At 42.2% G+C, this 15393-nt stretch overlaps 3 protein-coding genes across 6 annotated transcripts; 1 reads left to right on the top strand and 2 right to left on the bottom strand.

Annotated features, from left to right (window-relative positions):
* Positions 1-1814: 1814 nt before the first annotated feature.
* On the bottom strand, positions 1815-8561 carry LOC118359893 (PRA1 family protein 2-like). Of its 2 annotated transcripts, none has more exons than XM_035738788.2 (8): positions 7630-8561; positions 7412-7511; positions 7144-7316; positions 6915-7043; positions 6606-6716; positions 3536-4973; positions 3084-3301; positions 1815-2945 (listed from the first exon to the last, which is right to left on the bottom strand). In XM_035738788.2, the coding sequence occupies exons 6-8, from the start codon at positions 3718-3720 to the stop codon at positions 2806-2808; spliced, it is 543 nt and encodes a 180-aa protein (XP_035594681.1). In that variant the 5' UTR covers positions 3721-4973; positions 6606-6716; positions 6915-7043; positions 7144-7316; positions 7412-7511; positions 7630-8561; the 3' UTR covers positions 1815-2805. The 2 variants fall into 2 exon arrangements, with proteins under 2 accessions (XP_035594681.1, XP_035594679.1); XM_035738786.2 differs by having other exon boundaries at positions 7153-7316.
* Positions 4876-7471, bottom strand: LOC127912559 (mitochondrial import inner membrane translocase subunit Tim17-B-like). Its single transcript, XM_052482591.1, has 5 exons — positions 7412-7471; positions 7295-7316; positions 6915-7043; positions 6606-6716; positions 4876-4973 (listed from the first exon to the last, which is right to left on the bottom strand). Exons 1-5 carry the CDS (start codon positions 7469-7471, stop codon positions 4876-4878), a joined length of 420 nt encoding a protein of 139 aa, XP_052338551.1.
* Positions 8562-8607: 46 nt separating the features above from the next.
* pqbp1 (polyglutamine binding protein 1) lies at positions 8608-15260 on the top strand. 3 transcript variants are annotated; one of them, XM_035738784.1, is made up of 7 exons: positions 8608-8750; positions 8993-9060; positions 9145-9256; positions 9399-9499; positions 9744-9926; positions 10038-10095; positions 14826-15260. In XM_035738784.1, exons 2-7 carry the CDS (start codon positions 8994-8996, stop codon positions 14989-14991), a joined length of 687 nt encoding a protein of 228 aa, XP_035594677.1. In that variant the 5' UTR covers positions 8608-8750; position 8993; the 3' UTR covers positions 14992-15260. The 3 variants fall into 3 exon arrangements, with proteins under 3 accessions (XP_035594677.1, XP_035594678.1, XP_035594676.1); XM_035738785.2 differs by having other exon boundaries at positions 8627-8772; positions 9747-9926; XM_035738783.2 differs by having other exon boundaries at positions 8627-8772.
* Positions 15261-15393: the final 133 nt, after the last annotated feature.

The following is a 15393-nucleotide window of genomic DNA, read 5'->3' as shown; positions in this document are numbered from 1 at the left end:
ATCGAAGTAAACTGGGACTCACATGATGACATGTTGTGTGGTCCTCCAACTCATTTGTATATTTTATCATTAATAACATTAGCATGCTGCACAGAATATTTGGGTCCCTCCGTGCTTGCCTCTGCTGACCTCTGCTGGTGCATGTTTTCAGTTGTTATTGTGTGACCAGGCAGGATGTACAGTCATGGCCAAAAGTTTTGAGAATGACACAAATATTAATTTTCCCAAAGTCTGCTGCCTCAGTTTGTATGATGGCAATTTGCATAAACTCCAGAATATTATGAAGAGTGATCAGATGAATTGCAATTAACTTCAAAGTCCCTCTTTGCCATGCAAATTAACTGAATCCCCCCCCAAAAACATTTCCACTGCATTTCAGCCCTGCCACAAAAGGACCAGCTGACATAATGTCAGTGATTCTCTTGTTAACACAGGTGTGAGTGTTGACGAAGACAAGGCTGGAGATCACTCTGTCATGCTGATTGAGTTCAAATAACAGATTGGAAGGTTCAAAAGGAGGGTGGTGCCTGGAATCATTGTTATTCCTCTGTCAACCATGGTTACCTGCAAGGAAACACGTGCAGTCATCCTTGCTTTGCAAAAAAAGGGCTTCACATGCAAGGATATTGCTGCCAGTAAGATTGCACCTAAATCAACCGGATCATCAAGAACTTCAAGGAGAGCGGTTCAATTGTTGTGAAGAAGGCTTCATGGCGCCCAAGAAAGTCCAGAAAGTGCCAGGACCGTCTCCTAAAGTTTATTTAGCTGTGGGATCGGGGCACCACCAGTACAGAGCTTGCTCAGGAATGGCAGCAGGCATCTGCACGCACAGTGAGACAAACACTTTTGGAGGATGGCCTGGTGTCAAGAAGGGCAGCAAAGAAGCCACTTCTCTCCAGGAAAAACATCAGGGACAGACTGATATTCTGCAAAAGGGACAGGGATTGGACTGCTGAGGACTGGGGTAAAGTCATTTTCTCTGATGAATCCCCTTTCCGATTGTTTGGGGCATCCGGAAAAAAGCTTGTCCGGAGAAGACAAGGTGAGCGCTACCATCAGTCCTGTGTCATGCCAACAGTAAAGCATCCTAAGACCATTCATGTGTGGGGTTGCTTCTCAGCCAAGGGAGTGGGCTCACTCACAATTATGCCTAAGAACACAGCCATGAATAATGAATGGTACCAACACATCCTCCGAGAGCAACTTCTCCCAACCATCCAGGAACAGTTTGGTGATGAACAATGCCTTTTCCAGCATGTTGGAGCACCTTGCCATAAGGCAAAAGTGAAAACTAAGTGGCTCGGGGAACAAAATATCGATATTTTGGGTCCATGGCCAGGAAACTCTCCAGACCTTAATCCCATTGAGAACTTGTGGTCAATACTCAAGAGGCAGGTGGACAAACAAAACCACACAAATTCTGACAGACTCCAAGCATTGATTATGCAAGAATGGGCTGCCATCAGTCAGGATGAGGCCCAGAAGCTAATAGACAGCATGCCAGGGTGGATTGCAGAGGTCTTGAAAAAGAAGGGTCAACACTGCAAATATTGAATCTTTGCATCAACTTCATGTAATTGTCAATAAAAGCCTTTGACACTTATTAAATCCTTGTAATTATACTTCAGTATTCCATAGTAACATCTGTCAAAAATATCTAGACACTGAGGCAGCAAACTTTGTGAAAATTAATATTTGTGTCATTCTCAAAACCTTTGGCCATGACTGTATCTATTCTTCGAATTTGATCGTTAAATCGAATAATTTATAATAGGCTGATTGCAGAATAACATAATGACAAGATATTGCAGATGTAAGGTATATTATTTAGTAAATTAAGTGTAAATACATGTTGACAGCATTGTAAAAAAAAGCACACATTAAGTCCATAGAAGGCAATGATCAAAGAAATATAAAATATTCTCAATTGAATAGAATTTTAAACAATGAAGGCAGACTGACATTAATGTTCTTGGCACCAAATAATGCGTGGACAGAGGCATAAATAATCCCGGTAAACATTCTTGGAATAATACAATCATAGAAGTAGAATTAATTATATTTCTATTCAAAGCATACAGATGATCCACTGTTGCCCTTCCATCCCAAAACACATTTAAACTTTCAACTGCATTAAATTGCAAAACCCAACAATAGCAGAAGATGTACAATAACACAAAAAGCAGTGTGGTCAGGAGTCACAGAGTAGTGACTCATCAAACACCTTTAGGTTTCTATGTAAAATCATTTTTTGTAACCATAACACTGGTGTTAAATTGCATTTTAAAAACCATCTTATTGTAGCACTTACAACACACGTCTGTTAGGAGGCCACGTTTACTTCTCAGCGCAGATTTTCAGCGCACAATGTCTTTTTCTGACGATACAATGTAAACTCTATATCAGGAACTTGTCAAGGGGTGCAAAATGACTTACATCGCGGTGGAAGAACCCACATCAGTTAGTGTGTGCATTACATAGGCCAAATAGATTCCACAGAATTTGCAATCTGTTACAACACCTTTGTGACACTGCGAAATCATAACAATCATTGCACCTTTGCTTTACTTCCCTCCTCTCTTCCTCTACTTTTCGTGCACTCTCAGTATGAGAAGCCTCATTCCATTTAAGTCTCTGGCACCTACCCCTGTGATTACATATCTGGGCAGGACAGGATATATGATGGAGTTTAGCTTCATCACCATATTGCTTCATCCATTCCTTTCAGATTTGGGCATACCAAAGGAGCAAGAGACTGAAATAGAACAGGGCACATATCTCCTTTTTTCCTCCTCTCCTCCCCCTCTAAGATCCAGCTTCCTGTTCCTGTCCTAGTGACTCCAATAGGAGCCCCATAGGTGTTCTCTTCAAACCAATGCTCTCCAGCTTGTTCTCCAACTTGTTCTTGAGGCTCCGCATTCTAACAGAGGCGTGGATCAATATCACTGTAACAGCGATAGAGGGAAAGAGAAAATAGAATAGAAGTCAGGGGTATAACAAATGGAGAGGGGGAGAGAGAGATGTATACGTTTACATTGTGGCAACAAGAATGGGGAGAGGTGAAAGAGAGAATAAATACTAACATAAGATGGGAAAGGCTATGCCAAAGAGGAAGACGGCCACTCCCCCAAGCACTGTGAGGAAGAGGTAGCTGGCCCCCAGAATGGCACCCAGGGCCAGGGACGGGTGGTTCCGGCGGAACCGTCTGATGGGGGCCTGGTTCTCTGCTGCCCATACAAACCCCATGAATATCAATGTCACAACTGTGGCCCCCAAGAAGAGGTTGAAGGGCTGGAAATAACTGTCAGACCAGGAGGGATATAGAGATGGCTGATGTTAGTTGACTTTTCTCTATAGGTTATAACTCATTATGTCCCATTGGACCATGAATCCAATACAATGGCGATTAGCTAATATATGATTATGGAACATGGACCCATCACACAGAATTTGTGATGACTCGTACTACAATACAAAAGCAGCTAACAAAAGCAGCTGTGCTTGCATTCAGAAAACGACCACGTCAGAAACTTACCCCACTATTCCCAGGATGGTCAAAAACGAAACGAAATAGTTGGACTGGTAATAAAGCAAGTTGTTTATGATCCGATTGTTCCATCTCTCCAGATTACGAATATCTGGCACGGCGAACTGAGCCGAGCTCAAAACAAAATCATCTAAGGTTCGGATAGGCGGCGGCTGCACGTCCATTTTTTCCATATTCAATCAAATAACAGACCACATCTCCCATAATTCAAAGCATGGTAGGGGGCGTGTTCGGTTTGCGGACTTGCTTAGGATAATCAACTGCCCCCATATTGCTGCGTACTTGATTGCATCAGAGGGGATGGATAATAAGCCATACAGAATCAACAATGTAATTATTTTTTTCCCAGTCAATTACACTGCTAACACTTATTTTTCTGCATCATAAATAAATTAAAATCAACAAATATGGTACAGCATTCTATACATTACATGTCACATGTTTTGAATGACAAAATAATATCTAATTGTGTCAAAAACCTTCTCCATCTCAAGTTTTATGACCATAATAACAAATAAAGAGATGGAGTAGGAAAGTGCTCTGGTTCAACAAAGTGGATAGACCTTATAGTTCTTAGGCTTTGGAAATGTGTGGGAATGCAAATGTGTGGGAATGCATGGCATAGTAGCAATAAAGGGAGCGAGGTAAACAGCGGAGCAGAACACATGAGCATATGGACACGGCCTTCCATTCCTGCCTTCTGAGTTTGCAAATGGAATCAAAAGATAAGTGTGTTTGTGATGTGACCCTGAATCCCTACCGTTATAATAAGCCTCACGGTTATGAAAGCTGCCATGAGGAGAGGAAATGGAATGATACTGCAGTTCTCCTCCCTCAGTGCATTACATTTTACAAGCAAAATCAATTACATCAGTTTTGAACAGCATTGATTTTGTCACCCCTGACACTCAATTCTAATCCTAAATACAGTCATTACATACTCACACATACCTGTATTAATGCCTATTCATGTTTAGCTACCCATTCTATTTCTGTAACTGCGGTTATTCAGCACCAAAAGTCTTAGTCACCACAAAATGCTGGTTTTGTGCATAAATGAATCTGATAAAAGGTGGGTATAATTCAGGACCAGTCAGAAGGAACAGTGGTGAACCAGTATACACAAACATATTCATAAACAAATTACTCAAATAACCTGTAATCTACCCCTGAGGAATAATAATAATAAAGTGCATCTATGTTCTTATGACCATTGGGAGGATGGAGGCTGGTTCAGGGTGAGGTTGCTTACACCAGTGAGGTCAGGTTTCAGAGCACCCCTCTCCTCTCTAGTCTGAGATTGTCAGTCACAGTACGCAGGGCTGTAGCTAGGCCAGGCAGCTCCATGGAACCTCCTGGGACCCAGTCTGCTGTTGGCTGGCATCCTTAGGAGGAAGCTGGCTGGGATCATCCACAAAGGGACTCGCTGGATATGAGAAATAACCATATTTCAACTGTGGTAGTTACTGCTGTGTGGGGGTTTTCAGAAGAATACAACTAGGGTTGTGACATTCATTCAATTCCCAACTAAATGTACAGTACCAGTCCAAAGTTTGGAAACACCTACTCATTCAAGGGTTTTTCTTTATTTGTACTATTTTCTACATTGTAGAATAATAGTGAAGACATTGTTACGATGAAATAACACATATGGAATCATTTAGTAACCAAAAAGGTGTTAAACAAAATATATTTCATATTTGAGATTCTTCAAAGTAGCCACCCTTTGCCTTTATGACAGCTTTGCACACTCTTGGCATTCTCTCAACCAGCTTCATGAGAAATGCTTTTCCAACAGTCTTGAAGGAGTTCCCACATATGCTAAGCACTTGTTGGCTGCTTTTCCTTCACTCTGAAGGTCGGGTGATTGTGGAGGCCAGGTCATCTGATGCAGCACTCCATCACTCTGCTTCTTGGTCAAATAGCCCTTACACAGCCTGGAGGTGTGTTGGGTCAAACCAGATGGGATGGCGTATCGCTGCAGAATGATGTGTAGCAATGCTGGTTAAGTATGCCATGAATTCTAAATAAATCAGTGACAGTGTCACCAGAAAAGCACCATAACACCTCCTCCTCCATGCTTCATGGTGGTTAACCACACATGCGGAGATCATCAACTCACCTACTCTGAATCTCACAAAAACATGGCGGTTGGAACCAAAAATCTCAGATTTGGACTCATCAGACCAAAGGACAGATTTACACCGGTCTAATGTCCATTGCTTGTATTTCTTGGCCCAAACAATTCTCTTATTTTTATTGGTGTCCTTTAGTAGTGGTTTCTTTGCAGCAATTCGACTATGAAGGCCTGATTCACGCAGTCTCCTCTGAACAGTTGATGTTGAGATGGGTCTGTTACTTGAACTCGGTGAAGCATTTATTTGGACTGCAATCTGAGGTGCAGTTAACTCTAATGAACTTATCCTCTGCCGCAGAGGTAACTCTGGGTCTTCCTTTCCTGTGGCGGTCCTCATGAGAGCCAGTTTCATCATAGCGCTTGATGGTTTTTGCAACTGCACTTAAGAAACGTTTAAAGTTCTTGAAATGTTCCGTATTGACTGACCTTCATGTCTTAAAGTAACGATGGACTGTCATTTCTCTTTGCTTATATGAGCTGTTCTTGCCATAATATAGACTTGGTCTTTTACCAAATATGACTATCTTCTGTAAACCACCCTAACTGATTGGCTCAAAGAAATTCCACCAATTAACTTTTAACAAGGCACACCTGTTAATTGAAATGCATTCCAGATGACTACCCCATGAAGCTGGTTGAGAGAATGCCAAGTGTGCAAAGCAAAGGGTGACTACTTTAAATAATCTCAAATATAAAATATATTTTGATTTGTTTAACACTTTTTTGGTTACTACATGATTCCATGTGTTATTTCACTATTATTCTATGTAGAAATTAGTAAAAATAAAGAAAAGCCCTGGAATGAGTAGGTGTGTCCAAACGTTTGACTGACCTGACTGCACTGTTTATTTGACTGCATACAGAGTTCAGTCAAATCAGGCTTCTTCAACGGTTCCAGGGATGTCTCTAAACATTACTTACGGTTCTGAAACTGCTGTGCGGTGTATCTGGTGAGAAGGATCCCAAAGCCCTCGATCAAGGCCAACAGAATGCCCCCCATCATGGCCGACCCCACCATAGCCAAAGGCCCACCTAAGGAGGGCACAAAGCCAGTAGTCAAGCCCTTGAGCTAATCTAACTTTGTTGGGTGGGTGGGGCAAGATGGTCAGGCAGGGGGTGGGAATCAGGATGGCCTCAGATCAGAGGGTCTTGAAAAAAAGATGAAATATACTAAATCTGTTACATCTAGAATAAATGTATTGTCAAATTAATGTTTGTCTCAACACTCACTGCGTGCAGCCAGGACTGCCCCAGTCATCGCCCCACTAGTTATAGAGTTCCAGGGGTCCTCTTTCCCTCGAATACGGACCAGGCCACAGTCGATTGTAGAGAAGAGTCCACCCCAAACAGCAAAGCTACCTGCAGGAACATCACACACACCGTTAGTGATATATAAGGCTTACACTAGTACTGTATAACCGACAGTTATGGATAAAGACCATCATGAAAATAAAATAACCATCATAACCAGCTGACTGACGACGGGATGGCCAGCATTCGTGATGATGAATGGTGTTTGTACTGTGTGCAGTACAAGAGAGAACTACTGTAAAGACAGTGACCCTTGCCGCCGATCTGTGGAGCTCTTCATCTCACAGCATTGGCGCTACCTCTTAGTCTGTGCCGAAAGCCCTGTGCAGAGACGGAGACATTTCTTTTTCGATCACTGTTCTTATATTTATCTTAAAATATCTTTCAAAAGCTAAGAGAGAGTCTTTCAAACTCACCACAGGAGCATTCCGAAAGCCCTTGACTGACTGGAACACCCCTCTGCCGATGGCCCCCATGGTGAACGCACCACCACAGTCATCTACTATTCTCCAGGGACTGAGAAGTGTGTGTAGGGGCCATGGGTAAACAAACCACAATACAGATATTAATCAGAAACCACTTGTCTATCTATGCATAAATATGTAGGCCTATTACTAGTATATAAACGATTTACCTAATATACTGTAGCGACCCGCTTGGACAGTTATGTGCCTGTGTTCTAATGTGTGGTTATCAGGGCACGTTTATCAGTTTGATCTGGGTTTGGCGGATCCAGCATACCAGTCCCCCTTGCTGTCTGCCAATCAAAGGAATACCTGGAATGTTTCAGTACCAGGCATCTTACATCTTATGCTTCATCTTACATATCTTACAAGCAGAGGTTGGTGGAACAGCAGAGGGCAAACAGTAGCCTGTGTGAGTTCTGGTTAATAAAACGTTCAATTTGAAAATGCGATCCTCTGTTGTGGACATTCTTTCATGTATGATCTATCAAGGTCTTTACATTACTATAACCATCTACCTAATACTAGTTAATAGTAATATTAGTTTGTACCTAAAACTTCCACATCCTTAGACAATGTCTAGCGAGCTAGCTATGCCTGGCTAGATGTAGCTATGTTACGCAACTTGTTTAGCAAGCTAGCTAACGATAACTTACTGCTAGCGGACTAAACTCCACTCCATGGTGAAGGACCTTCGTCAAAAACTTCCTTCACCATGGATGGAGTGGAGTTTAGTCTGCTAGTTAGCTATAATTCAACCATCATTTGCGTAATGACTCGGACATAAATGGCAGAATAACCATTATGATAAAGGAGAAAAGTATGTTGGCTAAAGAGAGATGGCACCAATATTGACAACTGTCTACTTAATTGTCTGTCTGAAATGTACTTCACGAAGGTTCCCGGGCATATTCTTCCATGTTTGTTGTTGCTGTCCGTGCTATGACGAGATATTTCTGAGACTAATGCCACGATCGAAACAACTGAGAACTGGGAAAATCGGAATTACGACTTCAGTGCGTTCAAAACAACTGGGAACTCGGAAAAAAACGAGCTCCGATTGGGAAAAATCTATTTGAACGGTCATTCAACTCGGAATTCTAACTCGGGCCTCTTTCTAGAGCTTCGACTTTCAGACCTGAAGACCACTGACGTCATGATTTGACCTCGTATGTTTCCGAATTCCCCGAGGTTTTGAAAGCGGCAAACGATTCCCTCCCCCAACGAACGACGCAATCATTGTGCGCTTGGGCTGTGTGCTGGATAGATTTCGCTCCACATCTGAACTAAAGTAAGGACATATTTGGATGCAGGTAATTATAAACTGGTATTCACATTCGATTACATTAACGTTTTCCCTATACAGCTAATTTCGATTGGCTGAAAACGTTAGTTAGCTAGTCACTAACGGCCAGACGCGAGTGAGGTAGCTAGCTACACGTTAGAAAATAGTATTTATGGCTAAGTTAGTTAGCTAGTTTGGGGCCATCGACTCAACGGGCTATAACGGTAATTGTTCATTTTCTCCCATAGGATGCCTCTGCCCCCGGCGTTACTGGCTCGCCTAGCCAAAAGAGGGATTCTTAAGCACTCAGATCAAGGTATGGCTACAACAACAAAATAAAAAAATTACTCACTGCAAAAATGCTAGCTAGTAGCTAAAACATTACACTTCCTGTCTCAAGATGCGGATGAGGAGATCATTGCTGAGGACTATGATGACAACAATGTAGATTATGAGGCCACTGCCCGTGAGAATTTACCTCCCAACTGGTACAAAGTATTTGACCCTATTTGGTAAGCACTCTTTCAGATTCTCCACTAAACATGTAGATTGCACAACACCTATCGAGTATGGCTAGTGGACAGCAGCTGTTATGGAGTGATTTGTTTTTGGTTGTGGACTGACTTTAAAATTACATGCATTTTGTATCCTTAGTGGTCTGCCATACTACTGGAATGTGGAATCTGACCTAGTTGCCTGGCTGTCCCCAACCGACCCCACATCTGTGATAACCAAAGCTGCCAAGAAGTCAAGGGGTAAGAACAGTCCTAGCTTGACCACCCAGTAGAGCGGAGACTGTTTCATGTATTCAGACTCAGTATTTAGGATGGATTTGATTCTGACAATCTTGGTCTTGCTGCTGCTCCAGTTTCAACTGTTCTGCCTACGTCTATTTTAGGCTGGGTTTCTGTATAGCACTTTGTGACACCGGCTGGGGTAAAAAGGGCTTTATAAATACATTTGATTGATCTTACTAACTCAAATATTCTATCTTACAAGCAGAGGTTGGGGAGGACAGAGGAGAGAGACAAATTGAGAAGCCAGACAGAGAGAGGGAGCGAGAGAGGGACAAAGATCGGGAACCAGAAATGGAGAGGGAAAGAGGGAGGAATGACGGGAGGGAAAGAGACAGGCGGATGCAGAGGAGAGAAGACTTTGCCCCCTACAGCAAGAACAAACGAGGTAAAGATTCATAACATTGCATCTCTTGCTCAAAACAAATATTGCAACCATACCCAAATCAAATGGCTTATGTACACTTGCTAACAGGTTTCTGTAAACTGTATTTTGCAGGGAGGAAGGATGAGGAGATGGACCCAATGGATCCCAGTGCTTATTCTGATGCTCCCAAGTAAGGCCACTGACCCAATCATTCATTGCTACCTTTCCTTGCATCGTGAGCTTCATGTCCATGGTCAGAAATCCCTGGCACTCTTTTTCTCCTGCCCTGTATGTAGGGCTGTGGTGGTCATCAAATTATGTCAACCGGTAACTGTCATGCAAATAACTGCCCGTCTCACGGTATTGACCGTTAACTAACATAAACACATTTAGCATAACCTACAAGCCACTGATCCGGACCTTTGGAACATCTACATTTTAAAAAGTGTTGTCAATCCATTTAATATAGCCTACACCATCACAATAAACCCATTATTTATTTTAGGCAGTTCTAAATAAATATTATATAAAGACAATGTAGCCTATTTCGGAAGAATAACATATTCTGAGTCATCCTTATGTTAGGCCTTGATCTGGCTATGCCATATGGCTGTGGGCTACACTAGTTCATTTAGCAGGCAAGATTGCTTATACTTCCTGTGGCATTATTTTATAGTAAGAACAATACAATTGAACATCACTAAATAAAATAGAAAGGATATTTTTCCCAAATGATTTCCGAGGGACTGCGCACATATATTGGAATTCCACATGAGAAAGGTTGCCGACTCCTCGTATAGACTATTACCGGCAACTTCTGGAGAATAATGGCAGAATCTGCAAACGTCAGCAGGAGCGGGAGGAGAATAGTTGGGTCAGGTTCTTTTAATTATTTCTTTAACTTCTGGTTATCAAGATCTATCTAGCTCTCTGGTGCCCTCTTGAGGCATCAAACCGTAAGCTTAAAGCATCAGACGAGCTCAATACATTTAGTTGATTTTATTAAAACACGTAGGGTGTGTCTATATATAGACAAAAACACTTTACAAATACGTGCAGGCACTCCGTATTGCGTTGTGCATAAGACCAGCCCTTAACTGTGGTCTATTGGCCATATACCACACACCCCCTTGCCTTATTGCTTTATTTTATAGGAAGTAACTGTAATAATATAATAATAATATATGCCATTTAGCAGACGCTTTTATCCAAAGCGACTTACAGTCATGTGTGTATACATTCTACGTATCGGTGGTCCCGGGGATCGAACCCACTACCCTGGCGTTACAAGCGCCATGCTCTACCAACTGAGCTACAGAAGGACCACAGCACTGTAAAAGTACTACTGGTGTAATGGGGAATTGATATACACTAACAATCAAACAAACAATTCACACGATTAAGTTATCAAACAATGAATGTGCACAAATTGGCAGGAGAGAGTGCATTTTGGAGAGAGTTGTGCAACGGAGGTCAATCTGACATCTGCATCGGCCATGCAGCATTTACACTAATATGGCCTCAACAAGTCAGGGCATTCATACTTCTTGCGCTTCACGGGGCAGTGCAGAGCTGTTGTCAAGGAAGTGAGTTTGTGTTTGTACTGCCCCCACCTACCATCAACCAATCATGTTGATGCGGTGCTATACAGTGCCCTCTGTATTGTTACAATATTAGCGATGCACTACAGTGCTCTATTTGGCCTCTGGAAACTCACAATGGCGTCACAACCTCCATATGGAGCCTCCGACCACATTTTTTAATCAAGAATAAATGGGTTTTTGGTCTAAGCCTCCAATGGATTCATTCACTGAGATGGGCGCAAATATATACAGTGCATTAGGAAGGTATTCAGACCCCTTGACTTTTTCCACATTTTGTTACTTTACAGCCTTATTCTAAAATTGATTCAATTGTTGCTTTTATCTCATCAATCTACACACAATACCCCATAATGATAAAGCAAAAAAAAAATTTTTTGCAAATGTATAAAAAACAAACTGAAATCACATTTACATGTGATTTACATTTACATTTGGGGCGGCAGGGTTGTGGTTGGAGCGTTGGACTAGTAACCGGAAGGTTGCAAGTTCAAATCCCCTAGTTAAATAAAGGTAAAATAAATAAACATAAGTATTCAGACCCTTTACTCAGTACTTTGTGGAAGCACCTTGGCAGCGATTACAGCCTCAAGTCTTCTTGGGTATGACACTAAAGCTTGGCACTAAAGCTTGGCACACCTGTATTTCGGGAGTTTCTCCCAAACGACAAGTGGGCTGTCATGTGCCTTTGACTGAGGACTGGCTTCCAACGGGCCACTCTACCATAAAGGCCTGATTGGTGGAATGCTGCAGAGATGGTTGTCCTTCTGGAAGGTTTTCCCATCTCCACAGAGGAACTCTGGAGCTCCGTCTGAGTGACCATCTGGTTCTTGGTCACTTCCCTGACCAAGGCCCTTCTTCCCCGTTTGCTCAGTTTGGTCAGGCGGCGAGGTCTAGGAAGAGTTTTGGTGGTTCCAAAATTCTTCCATTTAATAATGGAGGCCACTGTGTTCTTGGGGACCTTCAATGCTGCAAAAATGTTTTTGTACCCTTCCCCAGATCTGTGCCTCGACACAATCCAGTCTCGGTGCTCTAGATACAATTCCTTCAACCTTTTTTTGCTCTGACATGCACTATCAACTGTGGGACCTTATATAGACAGGTGCCTTTCCAAATCCTCTCAAATCAATTGAATTTTCCACAGGTGGACCCCAATCAAATTGTAGAAACATCTCAAGGATGATCAATGGGAAACAGGATGCACCTGCGCTCAATTTCAAGTCTCATAGCAAAGGGTCTGAATACTTAAATAAGGTTTGTTTTTCATTACATTTGCAAAAATATCTAAAAACAAGTTTTTGCTTTGTCATGATGGGGTATTGTGTGTAGATTTGAGTACTTCCTGAATGCACTGTATGTGTGGAATACTTTTTTATTTAGAATGACCTACAAAAACAATGTGTCCATCCATAGCCTGTACTTGAATGGAGAAAGTGCTTACCGCAGTTAAATTTTGTAATATGCCAGGTAGGCCACACCTGTTGTAAAGCGGATTAATGTGCTTAATTTTAAGAATTGAGCAATAAATATAGCAGCATGAGAAAGCTTGGATCCTCTTTTTAAATAGTGGCCAGTCATTTTTTTTAAACACGCGATTGTGTAATGACTTTGCTTACACGTCTCACTAGGCTCTGTAGGCTATGGGCTTTCCAACCCTGTTCAGGGGTCCTAGGTCTATAGGCTGCACTTAGTTATTTGGCCACTTTAGTTGTGATACAAACCTTTTCCAAACATCTATGCCTAGGCTAGCTACAAAAATGCAAGAAATACACGCTGGGAAAGTGATTGATATTCTCACCTATCAGACTATTCTCAATTTAATATTGTCCTTACATATACTAAATGATATATGTTTGAATTTAGTTATGATTTAGAATGGTCACAAAAGGGTCCATGATAATGACACAATCAAATTTTATTGGTCACATACACATGGTTAGCAGATGTTATTGCGAGTGTAGCGAAATGCATGTGCTTCTAGTTCCGACAGTACAGTAATATCTAACAAGTAATCTAACAATTCCACAACAACTAGTTAATACACACAAATCTAAGTAAAGGGATGGAATAAGAATATATACATATAATATATGGGTGAGCGATGACGCATGACTGAGCGTCATAGGCAAGATGGTATAGAATATACATATGGGATGAGTAATGCAAGATACGTAAACATTATTAAAGTGACTAGTGATCCATTTATTAATGTGGCCAATGATTTCAAGTCTGTATGTAAGCAGCAGGATAGCGAATGGAGGACGATTCTCCTGCGGTTCATTTTCATGCTAGCCAGGCATTCTTCTCCGGTTGTTTTTTAAATTTATTTAACTAGGCAAGTCCGTTAAGAACAAATTCTTATTTACAATGACGGCCTAGACCGGCCAAACCCTAACGACGATGAGCCAATTGTGCGACGGCCAATCACGGCCGGTTGTGATACGGCCTGGAATCGAACCAGGTCTGTAGTGATGCCTCTAGCACTGAGTGGCAGTGCCTTAGACTCGGGAGCGTAGCAATGTGCTTAATACTAGGAAAGTGGAAATATAGTGGTGTTGGAGGGCCAATTGGAGGCACTCTTTCCTCTGGTCTATTATTTTTTTTATCCCAGGGCAGTGATTGGGGACATTGCCCTGTGTAGGGTGCCGTCTTACGGATGGGACATTAAACAGGTGTCCTGACTCTGTGGTCACTATAGATCCCATGCCACTTATTGTAAAAGTAGGGGTGTTAACCCCGGTGTCCTGGCTAAATTCTCAATCTGGTCTTCATACTGCACCATCATGGCCACCTAATCATCCCCAGCTTTCAATTGGCTCATTCATCCCCCCTCCTCCCCTGAAACTATTCCCCAGGTGGTTGCTGTCAATGAGAACGTGTTCTCAGTCAACTTACCTGCTAAAATAAGGGTTAAATAAAAAAGCCTGTGGGATCCTCTTATTAAGAGGCCATTAACTCAGTTCTCACTCAGTTCTCATGCATAGCATATAGAAATATTGTGATACATGGGCTATAGAAACACTTATTTCAGTCCATGCATCAACCACTCACTCTGAATGCCAGGGCTCTCATTAAGAGTTTGATTTGATTGCATTTTCAGTGACGTCAGTGATTAGAGGGACAATGGAGCTCAGAGTACCTGGCCATTAGCAAGTTTGGTAGGCTACTAATGACCAACGGCATTCAGAGTGCAGTGTTGAAGAAGCCTAGCTACCGTGACTCAATAGTCACGTGGAAATTGAACTGCGGTCATGACTCGTAACACAGTCACCGTAACAGTCCTTCTGCATGTATCTAAAATGTATTTTTCCCCACACAGGGGCAATTGGTCCACTGGCTTGCCCAAGCGTAATGAGGCGAAGACGGGGGCGGACACCACGGCAGCAGGGCCTCTGTTCCAGCAGCGCCCGTACCCCAGCCCCGGAGCTGTACTCAGGGCCAACGCAGCCAATAAAAAGCCCCCCAGTGACGATGACGACGACTGACCACAGGGGTTCACACTCGGCAGGAAACACAACTGTGGGCTCCTTGCCTGCTACGTTTGGAATGAAGTTACCTTTCTATTCTCAGTCCATACACTACATGGAATGTGAGACCCCTGCTGACAGAGCTTATCTGGTGAGGCGGAAACAAGTTGTGCTTCTGCACGTGTAAATATTGCTTGCTATTTTTTTGGTATGACTGAAATGTTACCTGTAGGCTACCATTGATAATCAGATGAGTGGCATTTGCTAAATAAATGCTAAATAAATTACTTACGCTGTTTTTTTCCCCTTTTTGAAAAGAGGCTACATGTGCAATGCGATTGCAGTAAACATGGCAAATTAAGGGCATCATTCTGAATATATTAGTATTACCATATATATATATATATACACAGTATATCA

This window comes from Oncorhynchus keta, chromosome 27, assembly GCF_023373465.1.
Source record: "Oncorhynchus keta strain PuntledgeMale-10-30-2019 chromosome 27, Oket_V2, whole genome shotgun sequence".
In the NCBI taxonomy this organism is placed as follows: domain Eukaryota; kingdom Metazoa; phylum Chordata; class Actinopteri; order Salmoniformes; family Salmonidae; genus Oncorhynchus; species Oncorhynchus keta.
Note: the sequence above shows the minus strand (reverse complement) of the source record. Positions and strands in the feature narration are given on the sequence as shown.